General features: G+C 26.3%; 2 protein-coding genes across 2 annotated transcripts in view; both read right to left on the reverse strand.

The window, feature by feature from the left end:
- The window catches only part of LOC105624383 (glutamate receptor ionotropic, kainate 2-like), a 9768-nt gene extending 8349 nt beyond the window's left edge, over positions 1–1419 (reverse strand). Inside the window, 2 exon segments of the mRNA XM_012205747.1 lie at positions 321–476; positions 1332–1419. Of these exon segments, the coding sequence (XP_012061137.1) occupies positions 321–476; positions 1332–1419 (244 nt within the window).
- A 3844-nt stretch (positions 1420–5263) lies between these two features.
- On the reverse strand, positions 5264–15116 carry LOC105624384 (glutamate receptor ionotropic, kainate 2-like). Its single transcript, XM_012205748.1, has 16 exons — positions 15029–15116; positions 13769–13924; positions 13006–13208; positions 12424–12729; positions 12103–12201; positions 11389–11565; positions 10804–11034; positions 8614–8832; positions 7934–8018; positions 7663–7801; positions 6882–7013; positions 6526–6727; positions 6358–6442; positions 6077–6223; positions 5737–5987; positions 5264–5410 (listed from the first exon to the last, which is right to left on the reverse strand). The coding sequence occupies exons 1-16, from the start codon at positions 15114–15116 to the stop codon at positions 5264–5266; spliced, it is 2667 nt and encodes an 888-aa protein (XP_012061138.1).
- Between the last annotated feature and the right edge of the window lie 1519 nt (positions 15117–16635).

Raw genomic sequence — 16635 nt, forward strand, 5'->3', positions numbered from 1 at the left:
TTTACTATTACTCTACTTTAAATTTTAAATTTTAATTTACTATAGTCTTTATTTAGTAATAGCGAGTTATTTAGTATAACTATTACTACACACACATACACACACACACACACACACACACACACACACACACAACGGTGTATGATTATATGTATAACTATAAAACTATTCTAAACATCTTTAATTTTCTATCTGAATCTTGGGATTGAATTAGAATAAATACATTATGAAAAAATGCATATTTATAATTATTAGAAAACAAACTTGTTAATATTATGGAATAATTGTCATCGGAATAATCGATTTCATCGCGTACTTACCAGCTACACCAGTATTAAAACTATCAGTATTAGCATCGATGTACTCAGTGATGGGAATAAGTTCGAATGCGGGTGCAAAATTTTCATTTTTTGTGTCAGAGATTGCTCTTAAGAATACAGATTGAAGATCTTCTTCGCCTTTGTGAAAGATTGCTCCTAAAAAATATATATAATTATTAATAATTAAAAAATTTATAAAAAGTTGTTAGATTAATTAATATTAATGTGTGAAATACAGTACAAAGATTGAGGAATATATACATGATTATATATTGTATAACAGACATCAGAAAAGTTTTAACATAAGAAATTTTAAAAATAAAAATGAAGTGCTTTTCAAATAAATTATTATAATATTTTTTCCAAAAGAATAAATATATTAATTATATAATAAAATTTAGCACGTAATCGTAATGATTAACTGAAGTAAAAAGATTAATATACAAAAGATTAATTAATTTTCTAATTATACCTCCAAATAATTATTATATATCTATAATATATTTACTTGAATCGCTAAATACTAGTTGGTGATGCACAAATTCACAATTTATGTTATGCGTGTCGGATCAATATTATTAAATAATAAGCATGTGAACATTGGTATTATCACGAGCAAAATTTATCATTACTGAATTTTGATTTTAAACTTATAAATATATTTGACTCTAAAATTGATAAATATATTTTTATTTCTATCATATTAAGAAAATTTTTTATGTTATAATAAATATATCTTTTTTATTTTATTTTGATTATGAATCCATGTGTTATAGCATTCTTTTAATAATGATTTATCATAAAAAAGAAGAAATCAATATTTATGGAGTCGATTATTATTTAATTTAAACATATATATGTAGTCGTCAAATAGAATATTATGTTAAATTACTGTAAAATAGATTATCATAGAGGTTTTAGTGTCTATCGATAAATGATTTTTTTTATCTGCGAAACTTCCATACATAAGCGGTATGCTTTCTAAAGTTTTCTAGAATGATCACTGCTTACCGATTTTTATTTGTCGCATCAGACCATGAATGCATGTTGCTAATACTAATAAAATTAATGTGATCGGAAACAACTGTCGTGAGTCCATTTTAGTAAAAAATTTAGTAAAAAATCTGTAAAACATAATAGTGAATTTATTTACAAGATATGAATAACTTGAGTAATTGTTAATGAATTTCTCCTTTTCTATGTGCATAATATTACATTTTATCGATATCAATAATATATAATAAAATGTATATATCAAATATAGATTTTAATTAAGATTCAATTTTTTTTCTTAAATAAAATATTTGTTATCATTTAATAATTTTATTTTTCGAGCACTTTCTAAGCTATTTAGAGAATATATGAATAATCATAATTTCTAATTAAAGTTCTTTATGATTATAAATTTTAACGGTTTAAACTATTTTGAGATCAATCGAGTTACATCGATTTTTATATCAGTAGAACTATACTATCTTATATGTATATACTAATAATTTTATTAATTTTACCTTAATATTCGCGCGTCAATCTTCTTCGGTGTTTGAATATTTTTTTGGAATCGATTAAGATCTTTATCTGAAGCAAAGAACTTTTGATAGAAACTGTTCGAAATTTCAACGAAATAGAAGAGAGAAAAACCAATGAATCAGGAAACTGTATTCGCGAAGTTTCGACTTCGATGTTATCCTACTATACACTGATCTAAATTTGGATCTGAACCACATCTTATATACGCTTGGCTTCGCGTTGTTCGTTTTGAGAACCGTGTCTGTTGATTACGTCGCAGACATTCTTCCAGTAACGATATTTTATATTTATACTTCTATGTTTAAAAAATATATTCAAATAAGTGCGTTATTAAAATTATAAATTCATATGTTCATTTAATTAAATAAATTAGTAGGGATATTTTTTGTTGTAATCTAACAAATATCGAGAGAGTCAAGTTTAAATTGTAATAAATACAAACAATCTACGTTTAATTTTTCCGTTTTTATTATTTGAACTAATTCTCTTTATTGCAAATTTGCCAATTTGTGATTAAAATATCTCTTATTTTCAAAATAAAATTAGAAAGAATACATTTTTAATCATGTAGCAAAAAATTAATGAACAAATGAAATAGTAAATTAATAAAGGCTATAAAAATTACTAATTATTTATAACATATAAAAAACTTAAGTAGTTAATGCTTTATCGCGATTGGATTATAATATCAAAGCGAGTAATGTGAAGTTTTTCCTTGCATTACATATACCGAAATAGATTAATCTTTTTTGTCGTTATTATTATTCACATATGATAGTATAAATTAAGACATATTTTCTAAACCAATAATTATTCAAAGTTAATAAATCAGAACATTATTTAACCATCGCTTCATACTAAAAAAATTTTATTTAAATACATATTAACAATACAGAATACTTTCAATTTGTATCACGCTTTATTTATAGAAATAAAAATTAATGTAATTATTTTTGTTAAATCTTAAGCATTTTTAATAAAGATCTCTTGATCTATTGAAGTCTAAATATCTACAATTGATGAATTAAATCCGATATTTGCTTGTTGGCGAATAATAGATCAATATTAAGTATCAAGCGCATGTGAACATTGTTAAAAATATTTTTCTTGCATGATTTGTGAATATATATTAATATTATCACGCAAAATTCATTACTAATGAATTTTAAATAAAAAAAAAAGTTATTTTATTATAAATATGTTTTACTTTTTTTTTATTGATATATTTTTTTATGGTGAAGCTGCTTTTTTTTTGTTTTAATTTTAAATCGATATAACATTGTTATCTAGCATTTTTTAATAACGTAATGACGCATAAAAAGGAAAATAATTAATAATTTATACATCGGTTTTTATTTAAATTTAATGTGTATGTTACAGTCGCCAAATGGAATATTAATCCTAATTGATATTCATTATGAACTTGTCTGAACTGGTAATTACAAGTCTATCGCACTTTAAATTAATATATCTTTGTTTGAAGTTAATGTAATTAATGGTTTTTTATTCAAGTGAAAATAAAAATTTGGAGAATAATATTATATAACTTAAAATTGTATAATATTGTGAAAATATTATTATTTGTTTATTTGAATATTTGTTATAAACAATTTTTCACAATGTAGTTGGAAGAAATGGGTCTTCGCAAATATTGATTTGATTTAAAATACTTTTTACATTTACGTATCAGTAGAATAGATTATCGTAGAGATTTCGGTCTTTGCTAATTTTTTCGTTAAATGATTCTTTTGAACATAAAATTTTTTCATATCATGAACTATATATGTTTTCTAAGAATTTATTAATTTTGTAAAAAAGGATCAGTCCTTACCGATTTTTATTGGTCGCATCTGACCAAAGGTACACGTTGTCACTAATAAAAGTAGTATAACCGAAAACAAACATTGTAGTGGATCTATTTTAATAAATAATATGTAAAAACGCAAGGACGAATTTATTCGAAATATATTGCGTGTTAATTATGACATAAATGATATAATACAACGGGATGTCAAATATGCGTGTGCATTTGTACATCAAGCTTCGTATATTGCAATATTCTAAATAATTGACATAAGAGAGCTAAAAATGTATAAGACATATTGATTTCAGATTTTTTTTATCGTACGTAGATAATTTCTGCTTTTTTCTCTTTGAATGACATATGTTAATTCTTCGTTTTTTTAACTTTTTTAAGTTTTAACAGTTGTTAAATGGATAACAGTTGATGATATCAGCAGCATCATTATCCAATCCACGCAGTTGTGATATTATTGTTTTAGTTTCAGTTTATAATTTTAAGTCCGACAACTTTAAACTACGCGCAGTTTACATAAATGAAAGATGCATTTAGAATTTACATTTAAAAATACTATTAGGCAAATCTCAAAATCTTATGTACCTCGATTATATTGTCATTTTCAAACTTATTTGGTAATTATTTAGAATATCTCCCCCTCCCCCCTTCCTCTCAAATCTTAATAAAAATGCATTTATGCACGACGTGTTTTCACTCAAAACGAAAGAATCTGGCAAAAAACGCTCTTGTGAATCGAGTTTTTAAGAATTACAGTTGGAGATTTTGGAGTATAAAGTCTCCAATTTTAATTCTTAAAAACTCGATTTACTAAGCCGATCGCCGCATTTTTTTTGCCAGATTCTTTCGTTTTTAGTGAAAATACGTCAAATAAGTATATTTTTATTAAGATTTGGGATGGGGCGGGAGGTTTTATTCTAAATAATTATCGTTATTTTATTTATCAAATTTTATTTTCATTTAGATTAATTCTTACAATACAGGAACTCTAAAATATATCAAGTGCTCTTTACCTGCAATATTAAAAAAAATTTTATTAATACATTCTAACAATACAGAATACTTTTAATCTGTGTCGTGCTTTACTTATAGAAATGAAAATTAATGTTATAAAATTATTTTTGTTAAATCTTAAGCATGCATGCTTTTAGCATGCTATAAGGATCTCTTGATCAACTTGATTGAAGTCTAAATATCTCCAGTTGATGAAGCAAATCTGATTTTTACTTGTTAGCGAACTACGCTTATATTAACTATTGTACAAGATGGTTAATATTTTAAAATAATATTACAGAAGAGAGGTGTACACAGAGATGATTGACACACAGTCGTTTAGCTTAGTGTTTACAAACAAACATCTATATATATATCTATTTATATATGTATGCATATTTATTTAATGCTAAATTAGTGCTTTCAATGTAGGTGTCTTTATATTATTTAAAATAATTTGTAGTTAAACTTAAATGCTTTTGGCAATAATTAATTAATTTCGTACATTTGTTTCTGTTATAGTTTTTATATGATCGTACACATTTGTTTCTGTTATGGTTTTTATCAAAATACAATCAATTTATGAAAAAGAAGCAATGATAGATCAAGCCGTAGATGCAGCTCTGTGAAGTCCATCCTCTTTGGAACTTATGTTACTGTTGCTCCTCTTGATAATTTTAACCGGTTTCCTAATTGCGAAGATATTCACGGTAAATTTCAACTCGGCAACTAGCACTTTCCACAGTGTGATCTGTATAAAAGATAATAATTATTTCTCTTTATAATATATCGTAATAATGGCGATATAGTAATTAACTTATTAAATTTAAGGTTAATACATATAGTTAAAATTCTCGTATTGTGCATTTATTTCACAATTTAATTTCTTTCTTTTCATCTAAATTAAATTGTGAAATAATTTAATTTAGATGAAAAGAAAGAAATTTTATATTGAATATTAAGTTTTTGAGAGCTTTCCTTTTCTTCGTTAAAAGAAACAAAATTAATTTACTTTATTTACAATATTTATCTCTAAATTAACAATTTCCTGAATGAACACGATAAAATGGAGATTACCTTTTCTGTCTCAGCAACTTTATGTACATTCCATAGAAATTCGCAAATTACGATAAAGAATGAAGCGCTACAACCACATATTAGAACGAAGAATACACCTCCGAGACCTGTCATCCCTAATTCGTCTACTTTAATTTCATCTTGATTGCACAAACCTCTTTCTTGCCACCATTTTTTTTTGAGATCCTCCATTACACCATTCTCGATAAGCGTTAAGATCGCATGATCAATATATATTCTGTATGGAGAATCTGCAGAAGAGATGCAGAAGAGAAATGATTTATATAAAGATAAAGAAATGGAAAAATATTGGTATTGCAGTGAAGTTATATAATATTACTGCGTGGCATAACAATGGCATAGCCTCTATTTCCGATCACGTTGCCTATTTTAATTATATCGCATTTCCGCGCCGTATAATATTCAATAGCACCACTTTCCATAAGAAAGGCATATCGTCGTTTGCTCTTGATAACTCGGTCGATTCCTGAAATATATTATAACAGAAAATTAATATATTTGAGAATTCAAAAGAAAAAAATTTGTTTTTTCGAATAATGTCTCGAATCCTTTTTAAAGAAAGATTTTTCACATAGGTGATTTAATTTTGGAAATGTGCACCTTCTTCATAACTTGATGCAAATACGCTTGGCCTAGAATTCACCATTACAGCCCACATTTGTTTGTACGTTGAGTGATTCGAATTCTATAATTGAATAATATCGAATCATATATGTAAGTTATTTTCATATTGAACTAAATATGATCATAAATAAGCTGCTAATGTACTTTGAAGAATGTTGCTGTTTCGCCACCCTCTAGTGCACCATATTTAATTTTTGTCTGTCTGGCCAGGTCCTCAATTCCTTTAATAGGTATGCCTATTTTGTCTGCAGTAAGAAAGACGGCTGTGAGATACGCTGTGTAGAAGCTGTACATGATCAAAGTAAATAACCACCATATGCTCGCAAGCATGCGCATAGATGATGTTCTACAATGAAAGTGATTTTATTTATGTTAGAAAATATTATTATTAGTTTAACTTTTGGTTAAAAAAAATAATTTCTTCAATATTTACAATATATTTACAATGTACGTTTATATGTTTATTAATTATAATGTAATGATATCATATTAGAACTTACTTGAGCAGTATGTTTGAACCTCCTTGCATAAAAGAAGAAATAGTAAAGTAAAACGAATTTTTTAAGTTAAAATTATTTTCTTCGGAATCAGCATTGCGTAGATGATGCGGATTTTTCCATTCAGATGTCATTCTTTAGAAAGAATTTAAATTTTTGAAATACAAGACACATTTTTTTAACGGTTATCTTCACTTTACTAATTTTAGTAGAGAAAAGTCGCCGATACTGACATAAGTTTCCTAAAGTGGCACTCCCTTGTTTCTCAGAAATTAACTATTGCATTTATTAATACTAATAAAATTATGATCTATTTAGCTGTTTTGAATATCAACAAAAAATCTAGTATCGAAATCAATCGATCTTAAAGATCAATCGACTTCAAATCGACTTGTGAACCCGGGAAATCTTATATACATTCACTTATGGATACTGTTTACAGATAACTTCTGTAAAAGAAAAAGAATTGGAATACATAACATTATTGCTTAGTGTTTGGTCAGTTTTAGAATCCATTTTGTCAGATGTTCATTTTTGCTTATCTTACGAAAAAAATAATTATTGCAAAATAGCAAACTATTATAAAAACTACTTATTATTATTTGATAGGAGACACTTTTTAGTTTACTTATATTTTTTAAGTTTTATTTTTAATTTTTAAGAAATATTATCTAAAAACAAAGTAGTCGGTATTGGCCTTCCTCTATTAATTTGAAAAGGATAATTTTTGTTACATTTTTATTACATTCCAAATTATGAAGTATTTTGTTTCTAAAAATCTTACCTTGCCTGAAGAAATAACATTATCGATACGAGGAAGCTAGCAATAGCCATATAGAGCCATACTTCTTTAGAGAAAGGCACTAAGACTGGGAAAAAAGGTGACGTTTGCTTCTCCGGTTTGCTAAATACAATGCTGGTACCTAATTTAAAACAAAATTGGAATACTGCCATTAATATACGTTAGTCTAAAATTTAACTATTTATTTATTTACTTATTTTTACAATATCTTAATGTTAATTTATTTTTGGGTTCCTTAGGGATATTGCGTTACCTGTGGACATGAAAGGTACACTGAAATCCACAACAGTCTTGCGATGAGATGTCATCATTAAATCGGATATAGCAAGATCGGCTTCCTGAAATTTTTAAGAAATAGATCATAAATAATAGATTACTGAAAAGTAGTGCAAACTCAAACTATTGTTTGTTATTATAGTAAGTAGGGAAATCTTGTAAAATAAAGGTAAATAATTAACGTGGATTTTAAATAAAACGTGGATTATTTCATAAAAAAAAAATATTATTATTAATTTAATTGTAATATGAAAACAATCTCAATTGATTTATATGTTTCTGTTCTATCTTTTCATAAAAAAAATTTTTTTTTACTTTAATTTGTCGCCAAAATGAGAAATAAATTAAGAACAAATTTTTCTTTCTTTAAGCAAAAGTTTCTGCAAAAAAGGAAAGTACAATTTTGTTGAAATATTAAAAAAATGTAGTTAGATGCAAATCTAAAAATAATTTTATCGGGACCATCAAAATAATTAGATATATAGTAAACTCAAGCATAACTATCAATGCTGTGAAAATATTCCAGAAATCAACTTAAGCGTTCTATAATTATTTTGACAACCTAACGAAATTATTTTTAGATTTTGTATCTAGCAAAATTTTTAGATATTTAACAAATAATTTTTTCCTCTATAAAATGCAGGGCATTTTACTTACATGATTCAGAATGCTGCTGATTAGACCATTCCAAGTTTTTGTTTGTGGATCATAATTGCCCTGCTTATTATCAGCTACAATTTCGAACACTACTCCTTTGAAATGTAGAAATTTTTCGATTTTATTAATCAGATCGATGCAATAACCTTCATAGCGTTTTTGACCAATTAGTACTCCTCGCGTTGAACCATCGATCACTTCCATAATGTAGGGTTTGCTCTAAATCGGAGGAAGTTATTGCATCTTTCATATCTCCAAAAATATTTATATAATTTATACTTAGTTAAATATGACTATAATAAATAAAAAGAAGAGCTAAGAGAATGGTTACTCATAGAACAATTATGTGTAACTTTATTGACTTGTTCGCTATTACGTATATCATTAATGGTTAGTAGTATATGACATTTCTATTTTTGTATCAATTAAAAGAAATCATATATTGAAGCATTAAAGTAATATTATTAAATACGATATTGTAAATACGATTTTTGTTCTTTTTTATACTTATTATCTATACTCAATGTATAAGTTAATATTTTTGATAATCATTGGGCTATTCATTACATAGATAATTTGGCATTTGGATAAAGAAGAACGAACTAAATTGTCAGGAATCATCAATTTGCGTTACTTATATATTTTTGATTTATATTTTATATTGATAAGGACCCAAATTGAAGGGTCGAAATGTTTATTTTATTCGTTTTGTTACATTCACACAAAAATAAAGAATTTTCTGTGTATCCGAACAGCTCTAGACTCTGATGGGTTTTTTTACATTTTTCACTGATTATTTATACTTATTATGTACTAAATATCTTTCTTAAATTGTATATGTAATATAATTTTAAATCCTCTCTTGTAGTTTATGAATTACAAAATGAATTTACAAGATATATTTCTAATATTTTATGGCTAACAATATATAATCTTTTAATGTCAGAGCTATAATTATGCCTAGCTGGCCCCCCCAATTAACTAAATGAATAAATTATTTAATAATGAGATATTTATGCGCTCTTAAAATCAGCAAACAAATTTTTGCGCTTATATTGTTTAGTTAAAAAAAATTTTTTGGGAGGAGCTGAACAGGCTATCAGTCAGCCTCTGAGTTAATAACAATTGATTTGGAAAATCAAATAGGATTTATGCGCTATTTATGCGCTTCCATATTTTCAATTTTTACATCCATTAATTATTTCCTTCTTGGAGCAAAGTCATATTCATCCCTGAGTCATTTAAAATTGCAAAATTACGCTCTAACTATACATCATCGATTTATAGTATAGGCGCAACCACTTCCAAGCAAATTCGATTTTTGCATTGCAATCTTAAGGGACTTCTCTTCTGGAGCAAACAGTAGTATTCATATCTAAATCATTAAAAATTATGAAAATACTTTAACTGTGCTTTAACTGTGCAAAATATATTTTGATTTATGCGTTATAAATACTAAATAAGTATTTCTATTTAAAAAATCAGAGATAATAATGTAAAAGGATTGGAGAAGCTAAAGCTCAAAGATCGGTAAATATAATAAATAGGATTAGTAATATTTTCGTTCTGTTTGTTAACTTCTTTCTGTTTTGCACACGGAAAGAATTTTTTTAGAATTTATTCTGAATATAATAGTCGTGGAACAATACTATATTTCGAAGAATTTTAATGTAAATCTCTTTCATTTATTAATAAAATTACAATAAGTATAAAATAAGAATCGATTAATTTTATTTAATTTGCATGGTAAAAATCTTTAAAATATTGTATTGTACCACAATTACCATATTTTCAGGGTAAATTTTAAAAGAAAATTCTGTGGTTATTGTACTACAACTACCATATTTCAGAGTAAATTTTAAAAGAAAATAGCGTAATTTTGCAATTTAAACGATTTATGCTCGTTTCCACGAATGTAGATCAAATTTAATCTTAATTTAAAATTTATTCTTCGTCTTTTTCCACCTACGTTGTTATGTCGAAATGGGCATTATTAGAGATGAATATGTCTGTTTGCTCCAAGAGGGAAGTCCTTAAGGGATGCAGCAAAAATGAAACTATGTGAATATGAAAGCGCATAAATAGCGCTTTATTACATAATTTATTCATTAAAATTTGATTAAGTGGGAAGGGACCATCTAGGCAGACGTATCTAGATCTATAATTAATATATTAAATAGTACTACGAACTTCGCGTACACTAATCTTGAATATCTTCTCTTCCATGAATCTTTTGTATAAATAGATATCTTCCTTCTTCCTAATGTGACTAATATGTAAACCTTTAAATGTATCCCAATAACCCAATATTTGTATATCCTTATTCGATTGTCGAAAATTCAAGATTTTTACATTAAAATCTCGTCTACGGCCATATTCATCAATGTACATAATGCCAGTTATCTTTCCTCTCTTTGATATCTGTGTGCGAGAAAAAATTTCGTACATTGAAAATAAAAATTTATTTTCTTGCATTAAAAGTAAATAATGAAAATTTGATATTAATTTTTCAATATCTTTTTGCGAGTATTCATTATTTGAATGCAGTTGTGTTCAAGTAGTGAACATTGGCACCATTATTATGTCAGACATATTTAACAGATTTAATGTGGCATTAAATTAACTTTGAAGAATTTACTTTTTTATGTAAGTGTATATAAAAATGTAAGAAAGTTGTTATTAATTAAATTACTTTTTTTATAACATGTCTTAAGACTTAAAGTCAAATTGCCATTTTTTTATTATATAAGAAATGATAAAGAAAGACCTTCTTACCTCTCGCATAATGCTAGTAATATTAGATCCTACTTGATACTTTCTAGTACTATTAGTACAAGAAAGTGGTATAGAATCAATGGACATATCTACTTCATTTTCAATATTTCTTGCATTTAGAGTCTCTAATGCTGTATGCAACAAAAATACTGCATCATAGAGGATCGCTGAATCTAGCTATATCAAAATCGCAAATTAGTTCAAGTGGTTATTTAATTTTATTAATAAGTAATTTTTTAGTAAGTAATTTTTTTATTTTCAATTTTTAATATAAAATATCTGTGTCATCTAATTCAGTCCGAAATGTGAAAACATTAAATAAATGTTAATCTGTCTGCTAGAATAAATAAATACTTTTTTTTTCTTAAGTGCTTGCTTTAAGTTGCTAAACAAAAAATTGCAGAAATGTTTTAATCCTTTGTGAATGTTTATTTATTGAATGTTTATTTATAATAAGTAATACTCTTTTTTTGTTATAATTTTTCATTATCAAGTGGCACTGACTGTTTGCAATCATTTGAGCGAATCATTGTTCGCACTTAATTTACTTGATGTAGATCTGGCTTAACGCGAGTACTTAAGAATTGTACATATAGTATAAATACAATCAGAGAATATCAACTTTTGAGATTATATTATATTAGAGAAGATTATATTATAATATATTGTATTATGTTTATTGCTGATAATTAAGGGGGAATGTTGAATAAATACCGAATCAATTCCTTTTATGTCATCGTTCTCTCTTATGCTCAGTCCAGTGATCTTGAAAGTACCACTTAGTATGTCGCTAATAGGTAGAATGGATGATTCCTAGGATTTAATGGAATGATTATTTCAAAATCTACTTGTTTTCTAGCAATCGGATATGCACAAGAACATATAATATTATGCTTTATCTATCTAATTTTCCTTAAATGTAATTTTTAAAAGTTTAATTTATAATTTTTTTAATTATCAATCTTTTTGGCCTGAAATACATGAAATATGTTTTCGAAAGTATCATATTGAAATGAAACATATAATGTATAGTACCAAATATGTAATTATGAAGTCGGAATAATCTTCTAATAAACTAACTTCCTTTGCCTGATACAGCACTTTCATAATATTTTCCGGTTTAACATCGATAATTATATTGCGCACTGACAAATAGCGTATCTCTCTGAGCATCGAGCGATAATCCGGTCCTTTTTCAAGTTTCCATGCTGTATGTATAATCGGATCGTTGTTATCTCCTTTTAGGATCAAAGTTTTCTGAAGACGTGACAGTCCTTCATCAGTTTCGTAAATCGCTGCGAATTTTTGCCAGTTCATTGAATCAATGATATCGGCGATAGCCTGTACAATTTTGTAGATCAAAAATATATTACAAATAATAATTGTATTTCGAATGTGCAATGCTATAAAATCGATTTAACTTGCGTCTTAGAAAAGAAGTTTGATTCTATTGGGTAATTATTCGGTTTGATTAATTAACTAAATATGCATTCACAGATCAATCACCAAAAATAAAATAAATTGAATTATTACTTACACTGTTAAACATGTCCAAGTTATCATAATGTACACATCTACTATTTAGCTGCGACATGATTCTTTTAAATTGTGACTAACCTGGCTGACTTGTTCACTGGCAGGGAATATGTTTATAGTCATTGATGAAGACTTCTTCTGGTTTTCCTTTCCTTCGCTTTCTCGCCAAACGTACTCTATATGCGGAATATCAAATCTCGCAGCAATACTCGCAACTATGCCACTAGTATACCGACTTGAAGGTCCGAAAATGGCTGCCACACCTTCCTCAAGAAGTTTACAAGCTATGTAGAAAATAATACAATGTCGAATATGTAAATCAAATAAATATGTTCAAAATTAGAATAATTATGTAACGTAAAGTCTTTTTCATAAATTTGTTTTTTCCCATTTTACGTATTTCTATAAAAAAGAATCTTAAAAAAGAATAAATCTCTTGTTCCTTTTTCATTTTTTAAGATACTTTTTATAAAAGTACCTTAATTTGATACTCATCTGAAGTTGGCTCCCAACTTTTGAAAAAATTAACATACATCATTCAATTGCTTATCGTTTGCACATGTATACATCTTTTAAATTTTTGTTTGCACATTTCTACGCTACAAAAGGTTAATTTTTTCAAAGGTTGAGGATTGCAATTTTTCACAGGTTAATTTGATAATATCTTACCTTATATGTATATTATATATAATTATAAAAATAGTTTAAAAAGTTTTTTAATTTTTATTCTTGAGATTAGAATAAAGATGATTACGTAGGAAAATAGATTTATAATTATTAAAAAACATACACGTCAACATTATGGAATAATCGTCATTCGAAATAATTGGACTCACGTACTTACCAGCTATAGCAGTCATAAAGCTGTCGGTACGGCCTTCGATGTACTTAGTAACTGCTACAAGTTCAAATACGGATTCATGGTTTTCGTTTTTTGTGTCAGAGATTGCTTTTGAGAATACAGATTGAAGATATTCTTCGCCTTTGTGAAAAATTGCTCCTAAAAATATATTAATAAATGAAAAATTAAATAAAAAATTGATATTATATATACATTTTTTATAAAGAATAAATATGAATAAATGTGCTTTACAATTTTTTAATCAATAAATTTATCAGTGATGATTATTTGAAGTAAAAAATTTTGTGTATCACAATTAATTTTTTAATTATGTCTGTAAATAATTATTACGTGTATTTACTTTAATAATAGCTAATACTAGTAGACTATGTATATATTTACAATTTACGCGTATCGGATCAATATTAAGTAACAAGCGCATGCGAACATCGTTAAAAATATTTCTCTTGCGACTTTGTGAATATTCTGATATTATCACCTGCAAAATTCGTTATTAATGAACTGTAATTAAAAATTATTTTATTATAAATATTTTTTACTTCCTTTATATTGATGTATTTTGATATATTTTATATTGATTTATTTATATTGATTATTTGTATTGATATATTTTATGATGAACATGCTTTTTTCATTTTGTTTTAATTATGAATCGACGTAGTATTATTACATAACATTTTTAATAGCGTAATGACATAATTTGTCATAAAAAAGAAGACATTTAATAATTTATATAGTTGTTATTTAAATTTAATATGTATGTGACAATCGCTAAATATCATATTAATTCTAATTGGTATTCGTTTCGAAATTTTCTGAACTGGTATTCAAAAGTTTATTGCAATTTAAATTAATATATATTGATTTACGTTAATATATATTAATATATATAATAATTAATATATATTGTCTTTGCTTGAAGTTACTGTAATTATACGGATTTTTAATCATATGAAAATAAAAATTCGAGGAATAAATGAAACTTAAAATTGTGTAATGTTGTGACAAATATTTATTATAAACAATTTCTCATAGTGTAAATGAAAGAAGTCTTCGCAAATACTGATTTGGTTTAAAATACTTTTTACTTTTACGTAATATCAATAAAGTAGATTATCGTAGAAATTTCAGTCTTCACCAATTCTGTTGTTAAATAATTCTTTTGAACATAGGCAATATTTTCATATATGAGTGATACATTTTCTAAAATATATTAATTTTTTAAAAATGATCGTTCCTTACCGATTTTTATTGGTCGCATTTGGCCATGGATACGTGTTGTTACTAATAAAACTAATGCAATCGAAAATAGACACTGTCGTGAATACATTTTAATAAATAAAATGTAAAACAAAGATGAATTTATTCGATGAAATATTTTGCGCGTGTTAATTAAGACATAAATAATATAATACAGTACGATATGCGTCAGTCAAATATGCGTGTGCATTAGCACGTCAAGCTTCGTGTACTGCAATATTCAAAGTAATTAACGTATAAGAGCTAAAAGTATATAAGATGGATTGATTCCAAATTTTTTTATCGTATGTAGGTAATTCCTGTTTCTTTCTCTTTTGGATGTTAATTTTTCATTTTTTTAGCTTTTTTAAATTTTAACAATTATTAAGTGCCTAATGATGCTACTGGCATTATCATTATCTACATCGAATCTACAGCGTAATTCAGTTATAATATTATTGTTTTAGTTTCAGTTTATAATTATTTTAAATCCAACAGTAAATTACGCGCAGTTTACATAAATGAAAAATGTATTTAGAATTTATATTTAAAAATACTATTATTAGGCATTTCTAAAATCTTACCTCGACTGTATTTTCTAACTTATTTTATTTAAATTATTATTTTATTAAAATTTTTTTTTATTTGGATTCATGCTTACAGAACGCTTTAAAATACATCAAGTTCTCTTTATCTACTAAAAAAAATTTTATTTAAATACATGCTAATAATACAGAATACTTCTAATCTATATCATGCTTTATTTATAGAAATAAAAATTAATGTCATAAAATTATTTTTGTTAAATTTTAAGCTTGGATGCTTTTTTTTCAATAAGGATATCTAGATCGACTCGGTTGAAGTCTGAATATCTACAATTGAAACAAATCCGATTTTTGCTTATTGGCGAACTGTATTTATTTTAATTATTGTATAAGATGGATTATTAACATTTCAAAATAATATGACAGAGGAGAGATATACTCACAGATATAAGACTTACTTAATCATGGCTTAGTGAATACATCGACCCATGCTTAATACACATTATCTAATTATTTAGGTATATATGAATATTTATTTAATGAATTAGTATCTTTCAACATAGGTGTCCTTTTTATTAAAAAATTATTAAAAAATTATTATTATTAAAAAAAATGTGTTGAGTGGTACGAGATTATTACAATATATATATATCGTCGTGCACGACCATGCGATTTCCGCCAAACGGACATTAAAAATTACTTAGAGTTAGAATTACTTACTTACTCTTAAATCTTCATATATCATCGGATTTTCGATGGTAAATAATTCATATGCTTCGCGGACGTAAGCTCGGACTTTGATGCTGATTTAACGATAATTATCTCAGCGGCTAGCGTAATGAACAAACGTGACATCACCGCGGTGAAGATCAAGCGAATCACGGCACCTGTGATTCTTTTGCCGTGTTTGTCGCGAGTTGTTTGTCGCTTCTGATTGATCGAAATCTACCAATCGTAGACGAATACGAAGAGGATCGACTCACACGAAATTTGGAGAAGAGAGTTTTTGAAAGAACGCGAAGAAGTAGTAACTCCGTTGATCGAGCACAATACATTTTGAAGTGC

Source organism: Atta cephalotes, assembly GCF_000143395.1.
Source record: "Atta cephalotes unplaced genomic scaffold scaffold00077, whole genome shotgun sequence".
NCBI classification, from domain to species: Eukaryota; Metazoa; Arthropoda; class Insecta; order Hymenoptera; family Formicidae; genus Atta; species Atta cephalotes.